This window comes from Protopterus annectens, chromosome 9.part0 (assembly GCF_019279795.1).
Source record: "Protopterus annectens isolate FY-2018-M chromosome 9.part0, PAN1.0, whole genome shotgun sequence".
NCBI lineage: Eukaryota > Metazoa > Chordata > Ceratodontiformes > Protopteridae > Protopterus > Protopterus annectens.
Window position 1 is genome coordinate 731,202,379 of NC_056743.1, and position 27,793 is coordinate 731,230,171.

At 35.7% G+C, this 27,793-nt stretch overlaps 1 protein-coding gene across 1 annotated transcript in view; it reads right to left on the reverse strand.

The window, feature by feature from the left end:
* The window catches only part of LOC122811488 (sodium/potassium-transporting ATPase subunit alpha-1-like), a 182,201-nt gene that overhangs the window by 56,870 nt on the left and 97,538 nt on the right, over nt 1-27,793 (reverse strand). Inside the window, exons 12-14 of the mRNA XM_044083357.1 lie at nt 23,226-23,418; nt 5,790-5,965; nt 1,161-1,297 (exon numbers count right to left, since the gene is read on the reverse strand). Coding sequence (XP_043939292.1) covers nt 1,161-1,297; nt 5,790-5,965; nt 23,226-23,418 — 506 coding nt within the window. The remainder of the gene's footprint in view (nt 1-1,160; nt 1,298-5,789; nt 5,966-23,225; nt 23,419-27,793) is intronic.

Consider the following 27,793-nt stretch of genomic DNA (forward strand, 5'->3'; position numbering starts at 1 on the left):
TCATTTTTTACTAAGTTTTATATTTTACATAAAGTATATTCACAGTTCATTTCTTATGCTATGTTTCTTTAAGTTCTCAATATTTTTGTCATGTGATTTTAAACTTGTATTTAAATGGATGTGATTTGTATGTCTCTTGATCACACCTGATAAAGCCTATGATGAAAGCGCTTGTGTGTCTTATGGATTTTTCTGTTGCTCATTAAACTTTTTTACTACTTGGAACCTGGAGCCTTGCCTACGCTGGTTTCATATTTGCATTTTACTTGGTGTGAGCGCAGGCACCTGGATATCTTTGGTGGTTGTGTTAACAAATTGCACACTTAAATGCACACCCATTACAGTTGTCTGTATTTATTAGTGGAGTCTTTTGCAACATGTTTATAATCTTAATAACTAGATAATCTAATAAAAATGAACAAATTCAAATAATTCATCTTGGTATATTATCTTTGCTATTCATTTTCTGATTTTGTAAAGATATTAACTTTCATCCTCATGGATGGTATTGACTTGATAACAGATACAACAGAGTTCTCCACTAATACAAATAATAGGTACAGATATGATTCCAAGTTCCTCACCACTTTTACAAATTTACCACAACATGAAAGGATCACCCAGACATAATAATACAGTAATATGTTTGTTACATTTTTGTGTTATAAAATAGGTGTCTGTTAATAGCAAATGCATAAGCTATCTTTTGGCATGTGCATTTGTCAGTGTGATGACAAACAGTGGAAACGTCTGCAGTTAATTTCTTTAAAGCTATTAGGCAACCAACAATTACAATTGATTTTGGTAAGTTAGGAATGAAAGCACTTAATCCTTGGATGTTAATATATTAAAGATTTCGATTTTGGAGCTGGCTTTTGTGGGTTCTTTGCTGAAACACTGTGGTATTTGTTTTTCATCTGTTTGTGTTTTCTACTTTAAAAGTTTACATGATTTTGGTTAGTACTAACAAAAGTAAATTCTTAAGCTGTGACTGCATTTTAAGAAATTTTTCCTCACGTCTGTGTTCAGGTATCTTGGTAAGACTTTTTTTCAATTTTGTAGTGTTTACTTTATTACAGCTGTATGCTGTTCCAAAAGTAGCCACTGTAATAATACACAGATCCAAATGATTTGCTAAGTAATATATACATTTTTCTTACCTTGGGTCAATCTCTTTAACAGAAATATTCAGACGTGTTGCAATGTCTTCCACAGTTTCTGTACCCTCTGAAATAATTCCAACTCCCTTCGCAATTGCTTTGGCTGTAATCGGGTGGTCACCCGTGACCATAATAACCTACACAAAAAGTAGTTTAGGAGTTTATGAATTATTTGTTTCATTTTGTACATGACTCATTTGCTTATAGATATAGACTCACATTAACTTAGAATGAGCTTACGTAAGTATATAATGTGAGTGAATGAATGTTGTTCTATATAATGTGAGTGAATGAATGTTGTATATAATGTGAGTGAATCAATGCTGTTGTATATAATGTGAGTGAATGAATGTTGTTGTATATAATGTAAGTGAATGAATGCTCCTGTTGCTATATGACGAAATGATGCTAGGGTATGAGACTTAAAATGCCACTGACACTTGGGAATTCAATGACATGATCATGAAAACAGCTGTCACATTACAAGAACTAATAAGACATGCTAAGTTATAGTTACCAGACTTGTATAAAGATCAGTTAGAAAGATAAGGGTCTGCAGATTCCTACAATCAGAAAAAAAAGGCCAAAAGAAATGACAGGTATAGCTGATGACTGTAGGTTTCTCAGAAGTTCTTCATTACAATACCACAAATCCCTGTTAGACGTATGTTCTTAAAACAGTCACCATTTACTAGTGTATTTGACCTTAAAAAGTGCAACACTTGAAATCTCAAAGGTTTGATCATTCTGTGTAATTCTCAAAAGGGCATGTTTTTGATTATTTAACATCATAGTAACTGTTGCATTTTGTGCAGGGAACTTAATTAGTTACCCTTTCCCAAAGAAGTAGTTTTATTAAATAATTTCTTGTCACAAAAATGCATAAACTTTACATTTAAGATCATCAAGACCGTGTAATACTAATAGTGTGCATCTGATCATTTCTGTGTAGTGACTTCATAAACATCTTGCACTGTTTAGTAGTCTAGCCCAACTCATAGTTTTCTAGTAAAACACACTTTAGTTTCTGTTTATATACTGCTGCCACAGGACCTGCATTCCTATTTAGGATTTGGATAACCTGAAAACAGTACAAGAGAGAACACTGACATACACATCTGTGATTATGTTGAATTAATGCATATGTAATAAATTATAATGTTATATTTCCAGCACTAATCTCAAAAGTTGGTATTAACTAAACAAATACACATCTTGTATAATTTCTTGTACCGAAGAATGCAAACCAGTCTTGATAGCAGAGTAAACATATTTTACTTTGTTCAGTAGTTTCCAAAAAGTTGCATGAAAATTAAATAGCTTGTATATGAATATTTCTTTTATCTTTATGTATGAGTTTGTGTATTTGTGTTTGTACTTACAGGCAAATATCAAAAGGATGTTGATGAGTTGAGTTCCATTTAGAACAGAAGAATGCAGCTTATTATTAACTGCTTTTTAGAGGGCATAACTGGATAAACAGCTCTGTATGGATGAACCTCTGTTTTACACTGGTGAGAAATGTTAGCACTACATTTTCACCACTATGACAAAAGGTCAGTACTACATTTTCAAAAGAAGTTTCGACTTTCCAGGTAAGTGTTTTTTTCACAGTTTTTGTTAGCTTGTTTTTTTCTTTTTTCTTTTTGTATGCAAGAAAAAAAATACTAAGCATTTCCATACAAAATCTCCTCATAAAAGTTCACAACTAGCTTGCATGCTGTTATGCACATGCAATGATATAATATTAAAACATAAAAAAGTAAAGCAAGTGCCCAGAATTAGAATTCTTGATCTCTAAGTGGTAAAGAGGCCAGAAAATAATTCCTAGATGTTTCACAAGCCGTGTCTACATGAACATGTCCTTCTTTGCAGTACATGTTAGTGTCAATGACACTATGATGTTTTTTTTACTCAAATGATTTTTATTTTGATGAAATAGCACAATAATTTAATAGACTAATAAATAAAAAGTTACCCACCAAGGGATGAATGCTCCGTAGCCAATAGAACAAAAAGGAAATGTAATAAATAAAAACGCTCAGGAGCAACCCAGCACAGAGCAAAAGTAAAAGTTGTATGATATAAGGTAAACCAAATGAATGAGTTCCAAGTAGAGTAACAATCCTTTATTCCAGTCACATGTGAAGGTGAGCGCTTTCGCCAAAAGGCTTTATCAAACCATTAACAAACAAGTTACAGAATCAACTACTATCTGTTTTATAGCCAGCTGTTAATTAGGTAATTAATACCAATGATGTCATCACTCATCTTAAAATCATGCTCTAAATAAAATAACACTGGTGTGTTCTAAAGAGTACATTATAAACTCACATAATGGAACTTTATATGCATACAAATATATCACAATTACACATAACATAATTAAAAACATAAAATATAAAATGTGTACAACGATAACTAATGCACAAGATACACTGGTTCCCAGTTCTATTTAACTACTATTCCTATTTTTCAAAACTGGTCTCAATGGAATTTTATCGTTCAACCCTGGACTAACATGTGCTTTGAACTGAATTATCCATTTAATTTCTGTTCTTTCTGTATAATTCCTAACATCTCCCCCCCCTAATACTGGGGATATTCATCTGACGTACCATGAAACGGAATGTGTGTTCTATACCTGACTCAAGAGTATGTTTAGATAAGGCATTGGTGCTAGAATGGATACGTATCTGATATAAGTGTTCTCTTATCCGATCTTTAAACCTTCTTTCGGTTTTGCCTACATAAAATGCAGGACAACGTGTGCACAATGCCAAATAAACTATGTGTTCTGAGTTGCAATTAGCCACTACATTGAACTGGTAATGATGTGTTGTAACTGGATGAACAAACATATTATGCTTGTAAATATAGGGACAGAAATTACAGTTATTACATGGAAATGTACCAGTTCTATACCCTTCTACATAGACGAAGCATGCATCCGAAGTTTGTCTTTAATAATATTATTAAGGGACAGGCTGTTAGAGCATCTAGGCTTAATCCAACATGAGAGGGATATAATGAAGAACTCATAGACTTGAAAAGAAGGTTGTTATATAGATCATATAATGAGCGAGAAATAGATGACACCTATCAGAGCATTGAGGAACATAGAAATGAAAGAGCGAGTCCTTATTTTTCTGACTCTGGTAGTAAATGGTATGTCACATCATCTAGTCCTGCTATTCCAGGTAATGGAGCAAAGACAACTCAGAAATTTTCTATGTTTTATACTCATGACTTCGCAGACATTAGAGGAATTATTTATAGACACTGGCAAGTTTTGATGACCGATCCAGCAATTAAAGAAATAGTGGGAGAGAACCCACAATTCCTTTTTAAAAATAAGAAAAATTTGCATAGGATGCTATGCTATCCCAATGACAACACAGTTCTTAAACATTCCTGCAAAACTGGTACATTTCCATGTAATAACTGCAATTTCTGTCCCTATATTTGCAAGCATAATATGTTTGTTCATCCAGTTACAACACATCGTTACCAGTTCAATGTAGTGGCTAATTGCAACTCAGAACACATAGTTTATTTGGCATTGTGCACACGTTGTCCTGCATTTTATGTAGGCAAAACCGATAGAAGGTTTAAAGATCGGATAAGAGAACACTTATATCAGATACGTATCCATTCTAGCATCAATGCCTTATCTAAACATACTCTTGAGTCAGGTATAGAACACACATTCCGTTTCATGGTACGTCAGATGAATATCCCCAGTATTAGGGGGGGAGATGTTAGGAATTATACAGAAAGAACAGAAATTAAATGGATAATTCAGTTCAAAGTACGTTAGTCCAGGGTTGAACGATAAAATTCCATTGAGACCAGTTTTGAAAAATAGGAAGTAAGTAGTTAAATAGAACTGGGAACCAGTGCATCTTGTGCATTAGTTATCATTATACACATTTTATATTTTATGCTTTTAATTATGTTATGTGCAATTGTGATATATTTGTATGTATATAAAGTTCCATTATTTGAGTTTATAATGTACTCTTTAGAACACACCGGTGTTATTTTATTTAGAGCATGATTTTAAGATGAGTGATGACATCATTGGTATTAATTACCTAATTAACAGCTGGCTATAAAACAGATAGTAGTTGATTCTGTAACTTGTTTGTTAATGGTTTGATAAAGCCTTTTGGTGAAAGCGCTCACCTTCACATGTGACTGGAATAAAGGATTTTTACTCTACTTGGAACTCATTAGTTTGGTTTACCTTATATCATACATCTTTTAGTGTTGGAGGCTGCATTTTATTTGGATACTTATATGTTGGAGACTTTGTTCTGCGCTGGGTTGCTCCTGAGCATTTTTATTTATTACAATAATTTAATACATTCATAACATTCAATAACTATTTACAGTATTTACATTCAGCCTGACAAAAAGGATTCAAATAAAAACATTTGTAATTAAATAATAAGTTAATATATAAACTATGATAATTAGGAAGAGTTTGGTTCCATCTGTAGGGTATCAATCAAATTCAAAACTTTCCTCCACGGACTATTAACCTATGGCTTAGGAAAAGTTCTTAGCTCTTTAGTCCTTTTACACTCTAATGTTTTGAGGAAGGTGGTGTTAAAACTGTGATACCTTAATTCCAGCACTTCTGCATTTTGCCACAGCATCAGGTACACTTGCCCGGGGTGGGTCAATCATGGAGACAAGGCCAACAAAACAAAGTCCTTCTGAGGGGAAGTTTAAAGTCTCCAGATCAAATGGGTAGCCTTCTGGGTACTTGTCACTGGGAAGGGCAAGATGGCAGAAACCTGAAAAACAAAGATATTATAAAATAAATTAAAATAAAAGAAAAAAATGTGTTATTATAAAGTTGATATAGAGTTGTGGGTAAATATATACATGGATAGTAGTGAAAACATCATGGTGAAGGCTACACTAGCAGGCTGGACTTAAAGCAGAAACTGATTCATTGCAAGTATTGACATAAAAAGCAAAATAACGTTACCGAAATTACAGATAAGAAAAATGAAGTTGTTAAGTTGTGGTGCTGTCAGTTTCTGGAGCAGTCTTCTATGAACACAGTAATATACTACATGTGATTTATATATATATATATATAGATATATATATATATATATATATATATATATATATATACATACATATACATATACATATATATATATATATATATATATATATATAAAAATATATGTATATACCCTCTATAGAAGCAATGATAGGTAGCTGTAACTGTAGTCATACTTTAAGCATAATACCAGGATTAAATTCATTTTATCCATTTCCAAATGTATCATTCTGTTGATAAAATACATAGTTTTTTATGCATAACAAATAAGAAAATATGAAAGCTAAACTCATGCTACTTTACAAACTCATCTGAGTTACTAAAACTGATAGTTGTAGCTCTGATGGTAGGTTTAGCATAAACTAGTACTTCAAAATAGCAACAACAGGCATGTCTGCTGAACATTAGTCTTTAAAACAACTCATAACAATAAAAGGCAATCGGAAACAAACAAAAAGTACACAATAATAATAAAAGAAACAAACAAATATACACTGTACACGTGCAATGGAAAGTACATTTAGTATGCTGAATGTCATTCCCATTTTCAACAAATACTCTAAAAGTCCAGCACACTGAAAATAACCAGGGACTTGTAAAGAAATTGTGCTTCAGTGTACTGATTACTCTCAGGTGCAACAAAAGCATTGTTTATTTCAAGGAAAGGCGGGCAGACTGATTTTATCACAGTACGCATTGACTTGTGGTAGTGAAGTAAGTGCAGCATGCTGTCAAATGTATGTCATTATTTTGTGCACTATCATTCCATTTCCTGCAAGACAGTGTCCAGGATTCCTGAATGATGACTGCAAGCAATGAAGCTTGTGCCAGTGGCATTGAGCAAGATGAAGCTTTGACCATGACTCAGGTATGAAGCCCTCATTGGAGTCTGGTAGATACCATAGCTCAGTGGGATCAGTGGTCTGGGCAGATGAGGTATGCACACTCAAGGCCATGGATGTGTACATCCTCAAGCTACTTCTTCCCATTTTAATAATGTGCATGACATGAGCATGCTGGTAGGCATAGTAGGGCCTGGCATGGGAAATATGATTTAATTTCTCTAAGTCTTTTGGGTTTCTAATACCATAATGGGAATGGACCCCAGTCCTAAATCAAAGTATGATTAAATTTCAGGAAATTAGTATTATTTCAATCTTTGATATCAGCCAAAAGTGCTCTTCATAGCACCCTCAATGTGTCCGGAATTGACTCCTTCTGCAATCATACAGAGTTACATGTATAGATAACATATCTAAATATGACTCTAAATTCTTTTTTATGAGACCCATTGTGCCTTCTACTATTGGAACTGAGTATCCGTCTTCCACATTTTCCTCATTTCTGCCTTTATGTCACTCTGTACATAAGACACTGTAATAACTAGGTGTAGCAATTTCAATGATCTATGCTGCTTTTGTCTTCTTTTCATAGACCACTATATCTGGTTTTCTTGTGTCTGTTTTTTGAACTATTGGTAATGGGTGATCCCATGTGATATTTGATAAAACAAATGAACACAGTAATTAAGACTGTCCATAGAGATCCATGCAATATAACAGAAGTAAACAGAATATATTACTGTGCTGCTAAATTAATAACTGATAAAGTTCTACCACAAGAACACAGGGTAGTGAGGGAAATGAAGGGGAGAAATCGAATACCATCATGGAAGTATCAAATAGAGAAAACTATAAAGCAGTTAAGACAAGAAGTGTCACTGTTAGAAGACTATAGAAGAGGGAACAGATCAGCAAAAATACTAAGATAGATAGATGTGATAAAAGCAATGAGCAGTATTAGAACAGATCAGGATCTATCATGTACTATCGCAAATAAATTAAACATTTCTGCACAGGTGGAAAAACTTAGGAGAGACACAGATAAATATAAAGGAAAAGTACAAAATAAGCAATTTATTGATGACCCAAAAAGGTTTTATAGAGAATTGGAAAACAAGGTAAAAGGAAGAAATAGATACATTTTAGAGATGAATTAATGAAGATCCTGTGGAACATAAAGATGCTAAATGGATAGAAGAAGTAAAAGAAAGAATAAGAAGTTTAAAGGTACAGGATGTGAAATGGGATGAAGTAACAGCCAGAGAGATTTAAACAAAGTTAAGAAAATCCTCCAATTGAAAACTCCAGGTTCAGATGCAGTACCTAGCTTCTGGTTAAAAGTATTAACATCTTTGCACAAAGAGTTAGCTATGAGTAAGAACTATTTATATGTGCATCCTGAACAGACAGCAACCTGGCTAACAACAGGAAAAACAATGCTCCTACTTCAGAGTGAACCTGCAAGCAACCCTAAAAATTATTGACCAATAATTTGCCTTCCAATGACATATAAACTGTACACTGGAATTGATGCTGACAGAGTTTATAGTCATTTAGAAGAAAACTCAATTATGGCAGTAGAACAAAGGGCAATAAAAGAAAGTCATATGGAACAAAGGATCATTTGTTGTTAAATAAAGTCATGGTGGAGAACTGTAAAAAGGGGAATAATCTAAGTATGGCAAGGATTAACTATAAAAAGCATTTGATTGTATCCCACATTCATGGATAAAAGAGTGCTTATAAGTGTATACGATACATCCTACACTGATTGATTATATTACAGTGACCATAAAACAGTGGCAGACCACTCTGCAATTAAGCCATGATAAAGGACAAATTATTATTCCAGGGATAAAAATTCAAAGGGGGATATTCCAGGGCGACTCTTTTCACCGCTGCTGTTCTGCCTCGCTCTTAACCCATTAAGTTGTCTACCTAACAGCTTAGGCCATGGATATAATTTGGGTCCAAGAAAACAACAAAGTGTAAAGACTTCTCATCTACTCTTTGTTGATGATTTAAAACTGTACAGCTCATCAGATGAGGAACTGAAACCACAGCTGCAAGTTGCCAAAACTTTTTCGGATGATATAAGAATGTCATTTGGTCTTGATAAATGTGCAAAAGCAACCTTTAAAGCAGGAAAATTGCAGCATCAAGAAACCATCAGTTTGAGACACAAATGTGATTTAAAAGAACTTGAGCAAGAGGGGGTGCATAAATACTTGGGAACTGATGGAGGATCAACAATAAAACATGATCAAATGTGAATAAAATTTAATAAAGGACACTTTAGAAGACTTAAATTAATCCTGAAAACAGCGTTGACATCTAGGAACAAAATCCAAACTATAAACTAATTTGCTCTTCCTGTCCTAATTTACAGTTTTGGAGTGACTGACTGGCCCCAAAATGTGTTGGTCAGATTGGATAGGAAAACAAGAAGGATGCTTCATGCTCACCAAATCATTTATAAAAATCAGTGCATACCAAGATTATATATTCCCCATTCCGAAGGAAGGAAGGATGGGCTTCCTTGAAATTGATTACATGTATAGATCTGCAATTGTGGGACTACACTCATATCTGCTGACCTCACAAGACCCAAACATAGTGAAAGTTTTGAAACTCAAGGAGAATAAATATAAGATGACTTCTCTGCTTAATTTAGCAGAAGCATATCGGCTTCAAGAAGGAATGGAAATCAAACCACAAGTGGATAAATACCAGGCAGCAACTGAATGTGCCAAAAAACAAAAGAAAGAATATAAGGTAAAGGACCAGATGAGAAGACAAGAAATGTGGAAGATGCATAAGTATAGTTCCAAGTATAGAAAACTTCTGGAAGAACCTCATATTGATCAAGAATGAATGCAGGAATCGTTAAGGAGAGGTAAATTCAAACCAATAGATGAAAGGTTAATATTGATGGCACAAGATAGCGGGCTACGTACACGTTGGTTTACAAAGTCCATTAATCGTATGGGTGAAACAGACAAATGTAGGTTTTATAAAACAGAATTGGAAATAGTTGCAAACCTTATTGCTGGTTGTGACATATTAATGACAGAAGGACTGTATACTGAAAGGCATAATTATGTGGCGAGACTGTTGCACTGGGGATTGTGTAAACATTATGGTACTGAAGTGGCTGAAAAACACTGGAAACATGAGGCACAAAAAATCACAGAAAATGATGAAGTGTACATCACATGGGATCATCCATTACTAACAATTCAAAAGACAGATGCTATAAAACAGGATATAGTGGTCCAAGAAAAGAAGAAAAAAGTAGCAATGATCATGGAAATTGCCACATCTAGTAACTACAGTGTCCTACATACGAGAGACACAAAGTCATAAAATATCAGGATTTGCAAGCAGAAATGAGAGCAATGTGGAAGAAAGATACCCAGAAAGTTTCAATAGTAGTAGGAGCAATGGGTCTTATAAAAAATGCCTGCAATCATATTTAGATATGCTACCAATACATGTAACTCTGTACAAATTGCAGGAGTCATTACTACATCAAAGAGTAAAGCAATACTAATTTCATGACCTTTAATCATACTTTGACTTAGGAATGGGGTCCGTTTCTACCATTGTATTAGAAACCCAAAAGATTTGGATAAATTAAAAAGGGGTAGTACTATTGTGGAAGTCTACTCAACCTCCATCTTTATGGCTCTCATTCCTAATCTCACCCTGCCAGTGCCACATCTGGGGGGGGGGGGGTAATACTGGATAGGAATGTAGAGATTTAGAGACAGTCATTTGGCAGAATGATGGTCACCTGTGGCCAGAGACATCCTCCCACCACCACCACCACCAAAAACATGGCTTTAATCACTGGAGAGACTTCTCTTCATTTATTTTATTTATTTATTAAAAGTATTCCAGTGCTTAAGTCTAAGCATTTTACAGAGAAATCTAAGACAATACTTTATATCTATCTATATTTCTATATCGCTCTATATAAAGGTTACGTTCTCACCTCATTGACAAAGACAAAGGGTAGTTAATTAATCCAAAACACATTTCATTAACACTGCATTTGATGGACACTCCTTTCATCGAAAATGACAATTGTGTAAATGGGATAGAGAATGAGTGCCGGTGTGGTTTTGGAGGATAGGAATTGCAGTGCAAATTAGTGCTGATCAGTATTTCTGCCACAATAATTACCTCTGTTATGTTGCGCCACCATCTCTGGAAGTTTATGTATATGTGCCAGTGAGGATTCAGTGTATCAGTAGCAGTCTATTCTCTGTGGTTGTGCAGCTATGGATTTAGTATATTTATGCTGGGGGGTGGGTTGGCAAAGCTTTAGGAGGTATATTTAGCATGTCTGAAGCTCTTTAGGAGGTATATTTAGTGTGTTTGAAATTGTCAATGAAATCAATGTTGGTCAATTGCAGTCGTGATGAAATGAGTTTTAGATGAAATGAAGCACTGTTTTTTTTATTATGTGAAATAGTGATGTTGTTAAATTTAATCATATATAATATATATATATATATATATATATATATATATATATATATATATATATATATATATATATATATATATATATATATATATATATATTTATATGTGTGTGTGTGTGTGTGTCAAGAAAAGTAGTAATAACAGATATGATGCTGTGGAAACCCCAGTGTCTGATAACATGTTAATTAGTAATTGATAATAAAAATTATAGGCTCCATTACAGAAGACTGAAGTGAATTTCCTTGAGCATCAGTAGCCAAAAAAAAAAAAATGTGAGGAACAAAATGTCAATCAATATTTTCTATAGGAAACCATTGTTGGTGTGATTTTTAGGTATGTAGCAATGATTCATTCCTTTTGGGGTATTTCTCCCTTTTTTAAAATGTTGCAGCAATGGAGCTGATATATACATTATATATATATATATATATATATATATATATATATATATATATATATATATATGTGTGTGTGTGTGTGTGTGTGTGTGTGTGTGTGTGTGTGTGTGTGTGTGTATATATATATATATATATATATATATATATATATATATATATATATATATATATAGATATATTGGTTTGGGAAGGGGGCTTACCACCCTCAACCTCGGGGGATGTGCGGGGGGGGGGGGTTACTTACCTCTCACAAAAAAAAAATACAGTTAATTTTTTTCTCCCTTCTATATTTTAGGCATTATTTTTTGCCAGTTCTGATCATCTGGATTGTGGAAATTGGTATTAATATTATAACCTAAAATGTTGTATATAAGTTGGTTTTAAAAATGTGGCATTTTATGCACGTTATGCTGATTATTTTTTGGAATGACAGAAGAAAATAATTCTGTGATTTTATGTTTGAATCAATTCTGTCTATGTCTTGTTTAATTTTTACAAATTGTGTTTCCATTGACTGCATCAACTTCTTATGTTTTTGTATATGATGACTAGCAAAAGGTATTTGCCTCTTCAGTGTATAGGAAACCTACATATGTCAACATTTATTTATATTTTTAAGTTATCATCCATTCTTTATGAATAAAGACATTGTTGAAAAATCAGTCAGTATTACTTTCAATGCTTGCATCTACTGACTCCTCTTTAAATGATGGACTTTATCCATGAATACATCTTTGCAAATAGGATCACACAAAATAATCAATTATGCTTTATGCTACCAACAGAAACTATGTTTTAAATTAAGATTTTTTTCCAGGAAATGTGTTGTGCTTAGCTTAGAAAGCACATCTGTTAAACATATCATTGTAGAATTTGGGAAATATTGATCTGTAATGAGGTCATATTTAATAGTGTTAGCAATACACCAAGATTTGTCAAAAAAATTTCAAACAATTTAAAGAGTTTGCTTGAATATGATGAATGTATTTTGCCATACATTTTCATTGAATTTTTTGACTATGTTTAAGCTGTCTCATGCATTGCAAGCAAACTGTTTAATAGCACTATAATATACTATTTAGTATGTTAGATTATCTGTCCTGGAAAAAAAAAATTGTTATGTATTGCTTGAATCATCCAAGTACAGTGAATCGTGCTGATTGCTACATGATTATTGATTATTTATGAGTACTTTATAAAATAATTTAACATGATATACATATTGTATATAGGTTCATGAGTTGCTATTTTATATTGATATGCATTAAAATGATTAATTATGTATTATATACTTGTATTATATAATACTATTAACTATTTCAGAGTTTAAAAAAATGATAATGTGAAATATCAACTATGGCCAGATGATGGCACCAAACAAACAGGTAAGCATTCATGCCCTTTCAGCAAGACTACACACAGTAGACAAAGCTTCACATACTATTGTACTCCAGACTCTGTTTTAAGAAAAGGATTTCATCCAGAAACTGCATTACTACAGCAAATCCAGTCTTAAAAAAAAATAAATGAAAATAAAAATTAGTGGTTGTCTCCTGTGCATAAAAAAGCCATAATCACTTCCTTTTGTATTCAAATGTATTGTTTCTTTAGCCATAACCTTAAAAAAGTAAGACTGAGCTGGTGTCTTTTTATAGCCTAATATGTCCATTATTGTTTAACTTTAATATACACGCCTATGTGGATTACTGTTATGATTTCAAATATTGTTTGATGATATTTTTGTTATCAAAATATTGGTTGTAATAGATTTACAAAGTTTTGATAGGAACAATTATTGTTTTCCTGAAAACATCACTATATCCATTGCAACTGGGTGAAAGTATCTTTTAGCTCTGTTCAGCTTAGAATGCTGCAATACAATCTGCATCAGTATCTGCATCAGTAGCACACTCATCTTTATTACAGAAGGCTGTGGGTTTTACTCTCAGACCAATTAGTTAGGTAAGCAGTGTGCCATAAGGGGTGCTGTGCTCCTCGGTACATAATCCTTTGGATACGATGTTAAACCAAGGCCCTATCTGCTTGAGTTGGTGATAACTCAGGTGGATATAACAGATATCTGAGACTTATTAAAAAGAGTAGGAAAAGTTCTCAAATAAAATGAAATACAAAGCTTGACTAGCTGGAGTATCTCTGAATGGCTCTGTTATACAGCTTTGAAGTGATATTTTATTTATAACAAGAAGTATAACAGCACTTAAATGGGACAAACAGACAAATATCTGGTAGGACAGTTCGGCGAACTTTATTAGGCAGGCAAAACATAAGTGGGTTAGATTTTTGGACAATATTTGCCAAAGTAGAAAACATTGGTACATAACTCAGACACATTGTGATGGACAAACAGAAAGCAGATGTGAATAATTTGCTGGATGAAATTTTATATAATTTATTACAGCCTTCATAGTACAAAAGTGCAAAACATAAAGATATATTATTTCCAACAAACTGTTTTTTTGTTAAAAAAGACATACTGGATGGTTTCAATGATTATTATTATGTGTTTGGGGTTAAATGTTTATAACTAATATTCTTAAAGGTTATACCATTCAATAAAACAAATAAAATAATGTCATTATGTTGTCAAATCTTGAGCAGAGCCAGACATGTAAATTTAGTCACTAAGGGCATACATTTAAAAGTTAAACAATAGAAGACTCTGTTAAATAATTAAGCAATAACCTATGAGTGGGTGTGGGTATATTGAAGATTACATATATATCTGGAGCTTTTCTGCCTGGGCCTCTATTGAAAATGGGTACCTCATGACCCAGTTTGACTTTCCTGGTAAACAATTGCCAAATAAATAATTTACCCATAGTTAATGTGGTTTGATCACGAGGGCAAAGCCCTTGATGTACTGTGCATGCATATCGGGATTATGTTCCCATGCTTGTACAGTACATCGGCACTGTGGAAAACAAGCAATGGAGGCAGGAAGATTTCTATTACTTTTTTTTTAAATAATAGCATCTGTACAGTTGAGGGGTATGAGAGAGACAGGGCAGAAATGCAAGTACAAGGAAATCAGGTACGTTTCTTTAGTTTTGCAGAATGTACCTGATCATCCTTGTATTTGATCTGCCCTCTGTAAATAGCTCTCAATCTCTTAGGTCGAGAAATGTGGACAAAACCATAAATAAAGGGGGGGGGACAAAGGCTCTAAAAGGGGACCAACTGTAAATGTTGCTCTTATAAACTTCGAAAGCTGTGAGAATAATAATATTTGTGTTATTGTGCATTGTCTGAAGGAAAGAAAGTCTGAAACTGAAATGCATATCATTATTTAGTGACTTCATTCCTCAGCAATTTGTCGGAAAAAACACAAATTTTATGAGGAACAGCTAAAACATATGAGGCAAAAATCTGAATAGTTGTAGCTGAGACTAATGCTTCTGTACCATAAACCAAAAGAAAAAAATTCAGACCGCTCAATGGTGCATCAGCGACTGGACTTGTTTTGTATATGCCCAAATTTATACCAGGCACACTGGGCTGACCAATTAATATGCACTTTTTTATACTAATGAGCTATCATTGTGTAATAAAAGATCAACCATTCTTCTTCTTTTGGCTATTCCCGGTTAGGGGTTGCCACAGTGGATCACCTGTCTGCTCATGATTGGCAGTGAAGTTTTGCAGTGTTGAGTTGCCAGCCTGGCACCCAACCTTCCACGGAAGGCACACACATGCACTCATCCATAGGGCCAATTTAGAGTATCCAATCCACCTACATGCTAGTATGTCTTTGGGAGGAAACCAGAGCACCTGGAGGAGACCCACGTGACCACAAGGAGGACATGCAGACTCTGCACAGAAGGCACCCCAGCCAAAGATTGAACCGGAGAACCTCTTGCTGTGAGGCAGCAATGCTAGCCGCTGTACCACCGCAGCCGCCCAAGAAAAGATCAACCATTAAATAATACTAAACTTGAAATATATATATATATATATATATATATATATATATATATATAAATGGCGTACTATCCATTTCATCCAGAAGATGGCACTAAATGCACACAAAAAAGCATAGCCAATCGGTTGAGGGACATTAATCCAAAGATTCCCAAACTAAAACTGCATTCAGGATTCAGTTTTTTTTTTTTTTGGTAACTAAAAAAACATAAACTACTGAAAGGAGACATGGACTGCAGAGAGTTCTGTTAGCACTTTTGTTCATTTAATTATCACGTAACTTCAACAGACAGCAAGCACAGAAACTTCCTTTTGTTCATACACCAACTTAGCCAATCACAGTAATCCATTGTTAAAACAAAAGAAACTCATTAAAAATCATGCTCCCCTAACATGGAGTTAAATATGCATAAAACCTTTAAAACTATCATTTTTATTAAATATATATATATATATATATATATATATATATATATACTAAGAACTTCTGAGAAAACAATTGAACTATTAACCTGGCTGTCAATAGAAATGTAAACACCCACCACAGTGTTGGAATTTACAAATATATGTACTAATAACCATTAAACACCAAGGGGTGGTATATCCTTTACTTAATTGTGTATAAGTGTATAATCCATGATCCTATTTCTAACATCGTCTTTTACACTTGTTTATTGTTGATAAGATCTTCCTGCAAATTTATGCAACCCACTGTTTGGAGCCACCCTCTAACACAGGAGTGTCCAACCCGCGGCCCTCAGAGCTCTTCCATGCAGCCTGCGACCCTTATATTGAAATTTCACTTATTTTCCATGTGTTTTCACGTCCGCGTCCTTAAGCTGTTCTGCGCATGTGCCAACAGCGTCTTTCAGCTGGTCTGCGCATGCGCCAAAACACCGTTCGGTCGTTTTTTACATTTGCGGTAAAGTTTCAGCTGAAGGAAGGAGTGAGATCGCGGTGACAAAAGAGAAGACTCAGAGTGAGGAGGATTTATTTATTTTTACCCACGGACTACATCTCCACCAGTAAAAGGTAAGCTAAGCTATATGATTCTTTTACTATGACATTCAGGCACAATGATATGGATAAAAAAGGTACTGAAATGGACGGATGGATGGACAAGTAGCTTCCTCTGCACACGTGATGAGAAAAACTTTGGGAGATCTACATCTCTGATTTTTTTTATTTTTTGTTTACCCTTTTCTTGTTTCTATGAAAGCAAAAAGTGCAAACTACACCAATGATATTACTGAAGAGCACTGTGCAGTACTTCTGATGTGGCGGACATCAGCTGCATCATAAAATATATATGAGAGCTGAAGTGTGAGTTACAGTGAAATATCTGAAGGGAGGTGTGTTGATCTCTCATCAGTGAGTATTCTGAAGCAATATGTCATGGTACAGTACATAGCACAGAGCCTCCAGTAGTTAGGCAAGTGACTGTAATAGGAATGTGGAGAGGGTGACCACAGCAAGGCATGCACTGAACAAGTTTTAGTCAAAGAGAATGTATTTTAATAGATGCACGACACAGATGTTTGTCAGAAAATAATACACACTGTGGAGAAGTTTACCCCAGTTAAGTGGTTGTAAGAGAAAAATGTTGCCAGATGAATGCTTTATACTGGTGCATCATGTGTATGCTCATACTGTACGTGAATAAGTTAACGTGATGATGTTGTAACAGAAATGTCCCTTAGTATGATGGCTGTCTACTGCTGTGCACATAGAAGGTGTATGCTGCAGGGCTATGACAACTTTTGTAGCAAAATCCATTTATTCCTGTTTTATGGCATTGTAAGCAGGCATGTCACAGAATTATTTATTGCACAGGTGTGAGTAAAGATGAAGTGTTTAAAACACAGATGCTTGTTAAGAGTAGTAAGTGCTGTCATAGAGCCTAACCTTTCATCTCCAGAATGTGACACTACCACTCATTCTGTGGAACACTACCTCTCACAACGTAGAACAAGTGGGCAGTATGTGAAGCACTTACTAACAGCTTCAACTAGGATGCTTAAGGGAAGGCTAACTTTGTTACTTTATAAAAAAAGTTCTTTTGATGAATTAATGTGATTAATTTCTATTTACCATGGATATCAGTTCAAATGTCTTAAGACGGAATGTGTGACAGACCCTTTCAGTACAGAACTGTGAGCAACATGGGGTTTCTAAAATTCAGAATGAGGAATGTTCCTCATAATGAAGTACACTTGGGAGGTGTGTGTTTTTCTAAGCTTAAGTCCATAAAAAGCACCATTTCTGATAACTGAGGCAAAAGTTTCAGGAGTAAGACTGACCATTTTGAAGCAGTTCCATTTCAAAGATCTGGTTTAGCAAACATGTAATTACACCTTGCCTCACATTGGCCAGTAATGTATCTGAGATATTTGTCTTAACACCAGCTGATTGCTTTTTGTGTTGTTAATCTAACTTTCAGCATCCACATCAGTAAGATATGAAGTATATTAGGAAGAAGAATGCTAAAATTGCAAAGTTTCTGGTTGCAAACTGTGCAATGCTCTAGTGGTGAGATCATAGGATTTTTTTTTGTTTAATTTCTTAGCAGAATGCATCTTTCTGTCTCAAAATGATTTTGTATTGATTATAATTTTTTTTCACATGTATTTTTACTACATGCTGATTAGTTTGCAGTTTGACTTCTGCTGCAGGATGGCTCTTCATGCCCTTCTGTCCCCCATACATGAACTGCATTTATGCAGCATTACACTGGATTACATTTATTAATTTATTTATTGTTCAAATTCACCTACAATACAGCCAGTGGGTCGACTTTGTATTAGTACGCATATACCTTGGGTCATTTGCTCTTTAGTTTACGACGCGTCGTTAGAGACTTTTTCTTTTTTTTTTTTTTTGTTGCCGTTTGCCCACAGACCATTTCTGTTGACTCAATGCAGCCCTTGCAACTGAAAAGGTTGGACACCCCTACTCTAACATCTAGTCTGTTTCCATTAATCTGTTCCCCTCTTGAATATTTTAACTTTTTTTTACCAACTGACTGTCGATTTCCCAATGTCAAAATATCATGCTTTTTACTTACATGTTTGTAACTAATTTTAAATCATATTGTCAACATTTCAGCATAAGGATTAAATATTTTACACGCACACACACACACACACACACACACACACACACACACACACACACACACACACACATACACACACACACACACCATAGAAATTGCACAAACTTGTTAAAGATATACAGAAATTATATATTCTATTGCTATAAAGTTTTGATGTTTTACAAAGTTCTGATCAACAAGAAAAAAAAATTGTGGAAGAAACTGGAGGTGGCAGTGAAACTGAGGTAAGCACTGAGTGAGCATCCAGCAGGCACACCTTGTTTTTGTGTTCACATTCTAATACCATGTGACAGATAAATTAAAATCACTTCACTCCATGACACTGACATGCTTTAAGAATGATGTATTAGTCATTACTAGGAATGAAAACAGATAACTATGCATACGTTCTTCTGTGGTTAATATCTGAAAGGCAAAATAAGCTGCCTTCTAACCTTTATTTTCTTAATAAGCTTCATTAGTTGCATGAATTATTCTGAATATTGTTGTAAAAAGCTGTCTACTATATTTACAAGTATGGCAATATGGATGAAAACTGTGCACGTGTGCATGCATGCATGAGTGTGTGTGTGTGTGTGTGTGTGTGTGTGTGTGTGTGTGTGTGTGTGTGTGTGTGTGTGTGTGTGTGTGTGTGTTTTGAAAAAGAAAAATTCTGATGAAAAACAGAGTTGTTATATTGTGCAACTTTCTGGACCCAGGCCATTGTTTTGTTAAGTGAAACAATGGAATTCATACTAAGTAGCTAGATAGCTGTTTCACTTAGAAACAGGTCTGTCTACTTTCTGCATAGCATAGTCCAAAAGGAACCATGATGATTGGATGGGTGAAAGGAAATTCACCCTGGGGATCACGTCAGGGTGACCAGGGAAGTAAATAGTGTGGGAAGAAATAGCCAGGGAATTGTTATGGTTAGGCTTGTATAGGCCCTAGGGCCAATAGCCTAGTACCAACCTATGAACCTATGAACAAATATGATTCACACTTGCAATGTATCAAGCTTAACATGATGTTTTAGTTTGGATGTACAAGAATGCTAAAATTGGTATTTTAAGCTAGGAAATGTAGCATGCATACTAAACAAGTATTGTATAAGCAGAAAACTATAGGATAACTCCCTTATTACTTGCAGAGAAGGCATTTAGAAGCTGGAGACAAGGAACATAAACAACAATAAAAGGATCATTAAGAATAACTGAAGTAGCCCACTATAGAGACAACATTATATCTTGACAAAACAGCACTGTGCTCACATTACTTTGCATCTGTTTCTGTGTATAACAACTTTGAAATGAAAATTGCTGGACTATTCTGACCTTTGCAAGATCAATTTATTGCACATCTGAAGTTTTGTTAGTACTTGATGCTAAATGCAAGAGCAGATGGAAAACCACAAATTTGTCCCAGGGGTTCCACCTGTGTCCCTCATTGACAGGGGAAACAGGTGCTGATTGAGGTTTCTTTTTTTTTGGGATAAACTCTTGGCTAGTCTTGTAAGGGCCTCAGGGCCATTAGCATAGCAACCTTCGATGAGCCTATGATCCTATTAAATGAAGATTTATCTGCATTAAAGCTGATTATTTATAACATTTATTTAGATTGCCTGGCAGCACAACAGATTAAGGCTACCATCTGATTCCTATAATCCAGAGTTTGATTCCCTTAACCTTTACTGATCTACTGTGTGACTCCGAGCAAATTATTTAACCTGGTAGTGATCTGTGGCAATTTAGAAGATGGCTAGTTTCCTCAATGGTCACCTGGACTACATGCCTAATAACGAACTCTGACCCTAAACATTTATTTGTTGATTGGTTAACTATTGGTCCAATGACCTTTGCAGCCTTATTCCAGAACAGAGGTAATCATTAAGAAAAGAAAGGCACCTATCAATAAGTAAGATGCAATGATGCAACAGACTATGCACAAAGCAAAATAATGCAGAAAGGTTCTTTATGAGACTCTTGAAATTTTGACATGGTGCCAGATTTGAAATATAAGCATAAATGATATTTGCATACAAAGGAAAAGAAGAGTTTAGCAAAGTACTGGTATATGAACAGCAGAAATAATTATGGAATTTATTTACAATAATAAATTTAAAGCATTCTTGCAACCACCTGTCTTTTGAAGTCACATGGTTGAAGGAAGCTTGTGCTGTCCTCTCTGTATGAGCCAGTTTAAAGACTGATTTACTGTCATGGTGTTATTGTTAAAAATGTTTGCTTGCCATGCCAACTCCAGCAGAGAAATGCTTTTCCAAATTGCGTGGTATAGCATGTTGTTTATCTTGCCCACTGTCAATGCTGTTTTCAGTTTTATGTGGGCAAGACCAACAGATGTCTCAAGGAAAGGATCAGGGATCATTTGTATTGTATTCGCAAAGGGCACCATTTCAGTGCCCTAGCGAAAAATGTGCTGAATACAGACTAAAAACACATTCTTTTGTATTTCAGGTCCTTTATGTAGTGCACCCCATTATAAGAGGAGGAGATTTAGTGAATCGCACTGAGGTGGTGGAGTTGGAATGGATCCTTAGGCTAGGGGCACATCAAGCCATGGAACTTAATGATAATGTTCCCCCTTAGACCATTGTTGAGGTCTACACATTTGAAGTAATGTATTTCTCAAGTGAGCTGTTCATAGGATGTACAATAGCTTTATTATTCCATACACTGCTTTTATACTATTCAGTTTTGATGCATAGTTCATCTTATAAATAATTTGTAAATAGTTTTAGGTCATTTGAGTATACTTTTTGAGGTTTTATTGGGCTAAATATAACTAATCTATGCATTTCATGTTGAACACTTTTTATTGTTGTTTTATGTGCTGAGTATCAGTTGCATCTGTCACTTTAATTAGCTGTTCACTGAGATAGCGAGCTGTGATAGGTGGTTGTAATATTTATTAGTGCAGCAATTATATTTTTAAATTGTCTGATGAAGTGGCTTGTTGTGGCCGTGAAAGTGCTTACGTTCTTATTAAACATTTATTGCTTACTTTGGAAGTTTTGACTAGCATTTATTTGCTGTTTTCTGCCAGCTGCGAGGTTATTTTTAAATAATGTGTTATGTTACTTTTAGCAGTGCAATAATGGGCAAACAAAGTTTTGTACAGAAATAACTCTGCTACAAAATTTTATTTTAGATATCTAAAGCTGGGATATTAGTTACTTTTTTTAAAAATACAAAACCATATATTTCAGTCAGAATATATTTTGTTATATTGTAGTGGTTAACTGTCTTTGGTTATCCAAAGTAATGCATTATATCGGTGTCTTAAACTCTACTATTTGCATTACAGAACTGAACTATACTGTCGCAATATATAGTTGCATTTCTGTACAGGGTTTGAGTGACCGAGTATGAAAACAGAGGGTTAGGATCAAGTTACTGATCATAGCTTGTTTATTATGTGTTCAAGTAATGGATCCCAAAAAATTCACCTCGCTAGTGTAGCTCGAGAGGTGAATTTTGGCATCCATGTGTTGAACACATAATTAAAGGTTGTGATCAGAGACCTGATCATAATTCTTTGTAGTGCATGGAGCTTTATTTGCTTCATGTACTACTATTTACAGGAAAAAACTGCTAGGCATTTTGGCAGCTTTCAAACTATAAAGCACTTAGCGAGCACTGTCAAAAAGACAGCATGTCTACACTCACCTTGCCATGCCTTTCAACTGTCCACATTTTTACCCCGTATGTTTGATCTACTCCTCATAAAATCTTTGGTTTTCAGACAAATCCCTGAGGACTGAAGTCACTAAATAATGACATACATTTCAGTTTCAGACTTTGTATTCGTCAGACAATGCAGGTGAACACGCATCCTGCTATTCTAGCTTCATTGTAAGTTTATAACAGGACGTCAGGGATACATTACCAGTACTGACAGCAGTCAGAAGCAAATGTGTTTTTCATTCTGCCACTTTCTTTGCTGGTCAGTACTAATAGAGTTGTCTTCCTGGCCTGAGACGTGACCATAACAAGTTAAGCAGGGGTTGCATGAAATTTGTTAAGATCAGAAGGACTTAACTGATTTGTCTTTTTCCTGATATCGGAGTAGAATCACCTCACTTCATGAAGAACATCATTTATAAACTGGGTATATTTCTTGTACAGCATAACTGGCCTATGCATTCGTTTACATTTCTTGTGCATTATTCGATATCACTATATCTTTCCTTACCTAGTATTCTCTCTCCTAGCCCTCCTAGTTCAAGATAGGTGTTTTGGAAGGCTTCTTTCACCTCATCATCTAGTTTCTGCTCTTTGCCATGAATCATGATGGTAGAACAGCGATCTAGAATTCTCTCAGGTGCACCTTTCATTACCAGCAGGTACTTGGATTCTTCCTGGTTTGCATTTTTATGGATTGACAGCTAGGATTTAAGATGGAGAAAGAACAGTTAACTGTTTCAGTTTAACATTTACGACAGCAGAGGTGTGGGCATATGTGTGTGTATGCATGTATATCTGTCATTATAGGACAAATGGTTGAATGACAATTTCATTGAAAGGCAATTTATTTAGAAAAAAGAAGTTGAAAGATCATTTCACTGAAACACAATTTAACTGAATACAATGTAAAATGAAACATCATATATCTAAAAATTACCCAAGGGAATATGGTTCTAAAAGAGTTTTTTTGCAGGATGGGGGTAAACCACATTCCCACTGTTATGGAGAAAAGTGAACATACCACACACGGAGAATTGCTGACAATGCACAAATAGAAACCATATTGCCAGTAATTAAGTATTGGCAAAATTAATCACCAGCTAAAGCTTCTTCATATACTTTTACATATTTTACTTCTGTATTACAGAACTATATAGAATTATATATAGTATAGGTACGTGGATTCTTCCTGGTTTGCATTTTTATGGATTGACAACTAGGATTTAAGATGGAGAAAGAACAGTTAACTGTTTTAGTTTAACATTTACAGCAGAATGAAATAGACTTCCAGTCAAATCGCCATTCAGCTAACTGGACTTTCAATCATTTAAACTCACTAATTTGCAATTCAGCAAAATGACCATTCAATCAAATATCAGCCATGTATAAGACACACACACACACACACACACACACACACACACACACACACACACACACACACATAATATAAGTAAGTTTATTATCAAAATTCTGGAAATCTCTGTTTCGAGTAATGACTTGCTCCAATCGAATGAACGAAAATGACACTAGCATTTCCTCACACCAGGAAATGCGGAAATGTCAGTAATGAAGCCGAAATTATCGACATTATCCAACTTACCTTGACATCCGGAGATGTCTTACACATTTTTGCAGGGGGGCAAACCCCTGTACACCCCACATGTTGGGGTTTATGCCACCCACACTCCCTGACCCGCTGCTAATTATATATTCCAACTCCAAGATTGCACTACAATGAGGAAAAGGGTAATTGTCCTGATCCCCACTGTAGTTCGATACGACTATAAACAGTGATGCTCAAAACCATGAATGCAAGCTGTGTCTCAACTTTCCAAAGGCAATATAATTTCAACTTGGGATTTTGTAAACTAACTTTCACACATTCAATAGTAAGCCATAATTATATATATATAGATATATATATATATATATATATGTGTGTGTGTGTGTGTGTGTGTGTGTGTGTGTGTGTTGTGTGATTCTATAACTATGGACACCCAAGCATCTAAGTGCCAATGACAACTAATTACAGATAATATCAAAACATACTGTAGTACTGTTAGAGTGAAGATCCCCCCTACACTCCAACATGAGAAGGGGCTCTTCCCCATTTGCTTTCATTTATAATACTGACTTGGGAGTTCCCCTTTTCATAGTTTTGTGGTTGAAGTTATGAGATTTGTAATTATGTGCCTCACATTTTTGCCTTGCTTCCTGTTTCTGTACATATCTGTTTCACAAAGGTCTATAAAAGTCAGTAGACAAATACAGGTAGTATCTGGAAAGGTTAAGATGCCTGCATAGATAACTGGCATAGTTCAGGCACATTTATCTTTTCATGCTTCCTCTTCATACTCATCATCTTCTTTCGGCTGTTCCCATTAGGGGTCGCCACAGTGGATCATCTGTTTCCATTTCTTCCTGTCCTCTGCATCTTGCTCTGTCACACCAACCACCTGCATGTCCTCTTTCACCACTTCCATAAACCTTATCTTAGGACTTCCTCTTTTCCTGTTACCTGGCAGCTTCATCCTTAGCATTTTTTTCCCAATATACTCAGCATCCCTCCTCAGCACATGTCCAAACCAATGTAATCTTGCCTCTCTGGCTTTGTCTCCAAACCTTCCAACCTGGGCTGACCCTCTAATATACTTATTCCTAATCCTGTCCACCCTTGTCACACCCAGTGCAAATCTTAACATCTTTAACTCTGTCACATCCAGCTCAAACTCCTGCCTTTTTGTCAATGCCACTGTCTCCAACCCATAAAACTTAGCTGGTCTCACTACCCTCTTGTAGACCTTCCCTTTCACTCTTACTGGTAATCGTCTGTCATAAATCACTCCTGACACTCTTCTCCACCCACTCCATCCTGCCTGTACTCTCTTCTTCACCTCTCTTCCACACTCACTGTTACTCTGAACTACTGATCCCAAGTATTTAAACTCATCCACCTTCACCACCTCTACTCATTGCATCCTCACCATTCCTCTATCCTCCCTCTCATTCACACACATATATTCTGTCTTAGTCCTGCTGACCTTCATTCCTCTTCTTTCTAGAGCATCTCTCCATCTCTCCAGAGTCTCCTCCACCTGTTCCCTACTCTCACTACAGATCACAATGTCATCTGCAAACATCATATCCACTGGGACTCCTGTCTGATCTCGTCTGTCAACCTGTCCATCACCATTGCAAATAAGAAAGGGCTCAGAGCTGATCCTTGATGTAACCCCACCTCCACCTTAAATGCATCCATCACTCCCACCACAGACCTCACTGCTGTTACATTACCCTCGTACATATCCTGTACCACTCTTACATACTTCTCTGACACTCCTGACTTCCTCATACAATACCACAACTCCTCTCTAGGCACCCTGTCATATGCTTTCTCTAAGTCTACAAAAACAGAATGCAACTCCTTCTGACCTTCTCTGTACTTCTCCATCAACACTCTCAGAGCAAACATCGTATCTGTAGTGCTTTTTCCTGGCATGAAACCAAACTGCTGATCACTAATCATCACATCCCTTCTTAACCTAGCTTTCACTACTCTTTCCCATAACTTCATGCTATCACTGATCAATTTAATCCCTCTGTAGTTACTACAGCTCTGCACATCACCCTTATTCTTAAAAATTGGTACCAAAACAGTTTTTCTCCATTCTTCAGGCATCGTCTCACTTTCCAAGATTTCATTAAACAATCTAGTTAAAAACTCCACTGCCATTTCAACTAAACACCTCCATGCTTCCACATGTATGTCATCTGGACCAACAGCCTTTCCGTTCTTCGTCCTCTTCATAGCTATCCTTACTTCCTCCTTGCTAATCCATTGCACTTCGTGATTCACTATCCCCGCATCATCCAACCTTCTCTCCCTCTCATTCTCTTCATTCATCAACCCCTCAAAGTACTCTTTCCATCTCCTCAACACACTCTCCCCGCTTGCTTGTATGTTTCCCTCATTATCTTTTATCACCTTTACTTGCTGCACATCTTTCCTAGCCCGGTCCCTCTGTCTAGCCAATCGGTACAGGTCCTTTTCTCCCTCCTTAGTGTCCAGCCTTTCATACAACTCTTCATATGCCTTATCCTTAGCCTTAGCCACCTCTCTCTTTGCCATGCACCTAATCTCCTTATAGTCATATCTGCTTTCTTCATCTCTCTGACAATGACCCTTCTTCTTTGCCAATCTCTTTCTCTATATACTCTCCTATACTTCCTCATTCCACCACCATGTCTCTTTGTCATCCTTCCTCTGTCCAGATGTCATACCAAGCACCTTTTTAGCCGTCTCCCTTACTAGCTCTGCTATAGTTACCCAGCTATTTGGTAACTCTTCACTGCCACCCAGTGCCTGTCTTAACTCATCCTTGAACTCCACCTCACAATTACCCTTTTTCAATTTCCACCATTTGATCCTTGGTGCTGCCCTCATACTCCTCCTCCTCTTCTTGATCACCAACGTCATCCTACAAACCGCCATCCTATGCTGCCTAACTACACTTTCCCCGGTCACCACTTTACAGCCTCAAATCTCCTTCAAACTGGCCCTCTTACATAAGATATAATCCACCTGTGTGCATCTTCCTCCACTCTTGTATGTCACCCTATGCTTCTCCCTCTTGTTAAAATACGTATTCACCACAGCCATGTCCATCCTTTTCGCAAAAACCACTACCATCTGACCTTCTGCATTTCTTTGTTTAACACCATACCTACCCATCACTTCCTCATCCCCTCTGTTCCCTTCATTAACATGCCCATTGAAATCTGCTCCAATCACCACTCTCTCACCCTTGGGTACAGTCATCACTTCATCTAACTCACTCCAAAATTTTTCTTTCTCATCCATCGCACACCCAACTTGTGGAGTATATGCACTAACAACATTCATCATTACACCATCAATTTCCAGCTTCATAAACATCACTCTATCCGACACTCTTTTCACCTCCAAAACACTCTTAGCATACTGTTCCTTCAGGATAATGCCTACGCCATTTCTCCTGCCATCCACACCATGATAGAACAATTTGAACCCTCCTCCGATACACCTAGCCTTAC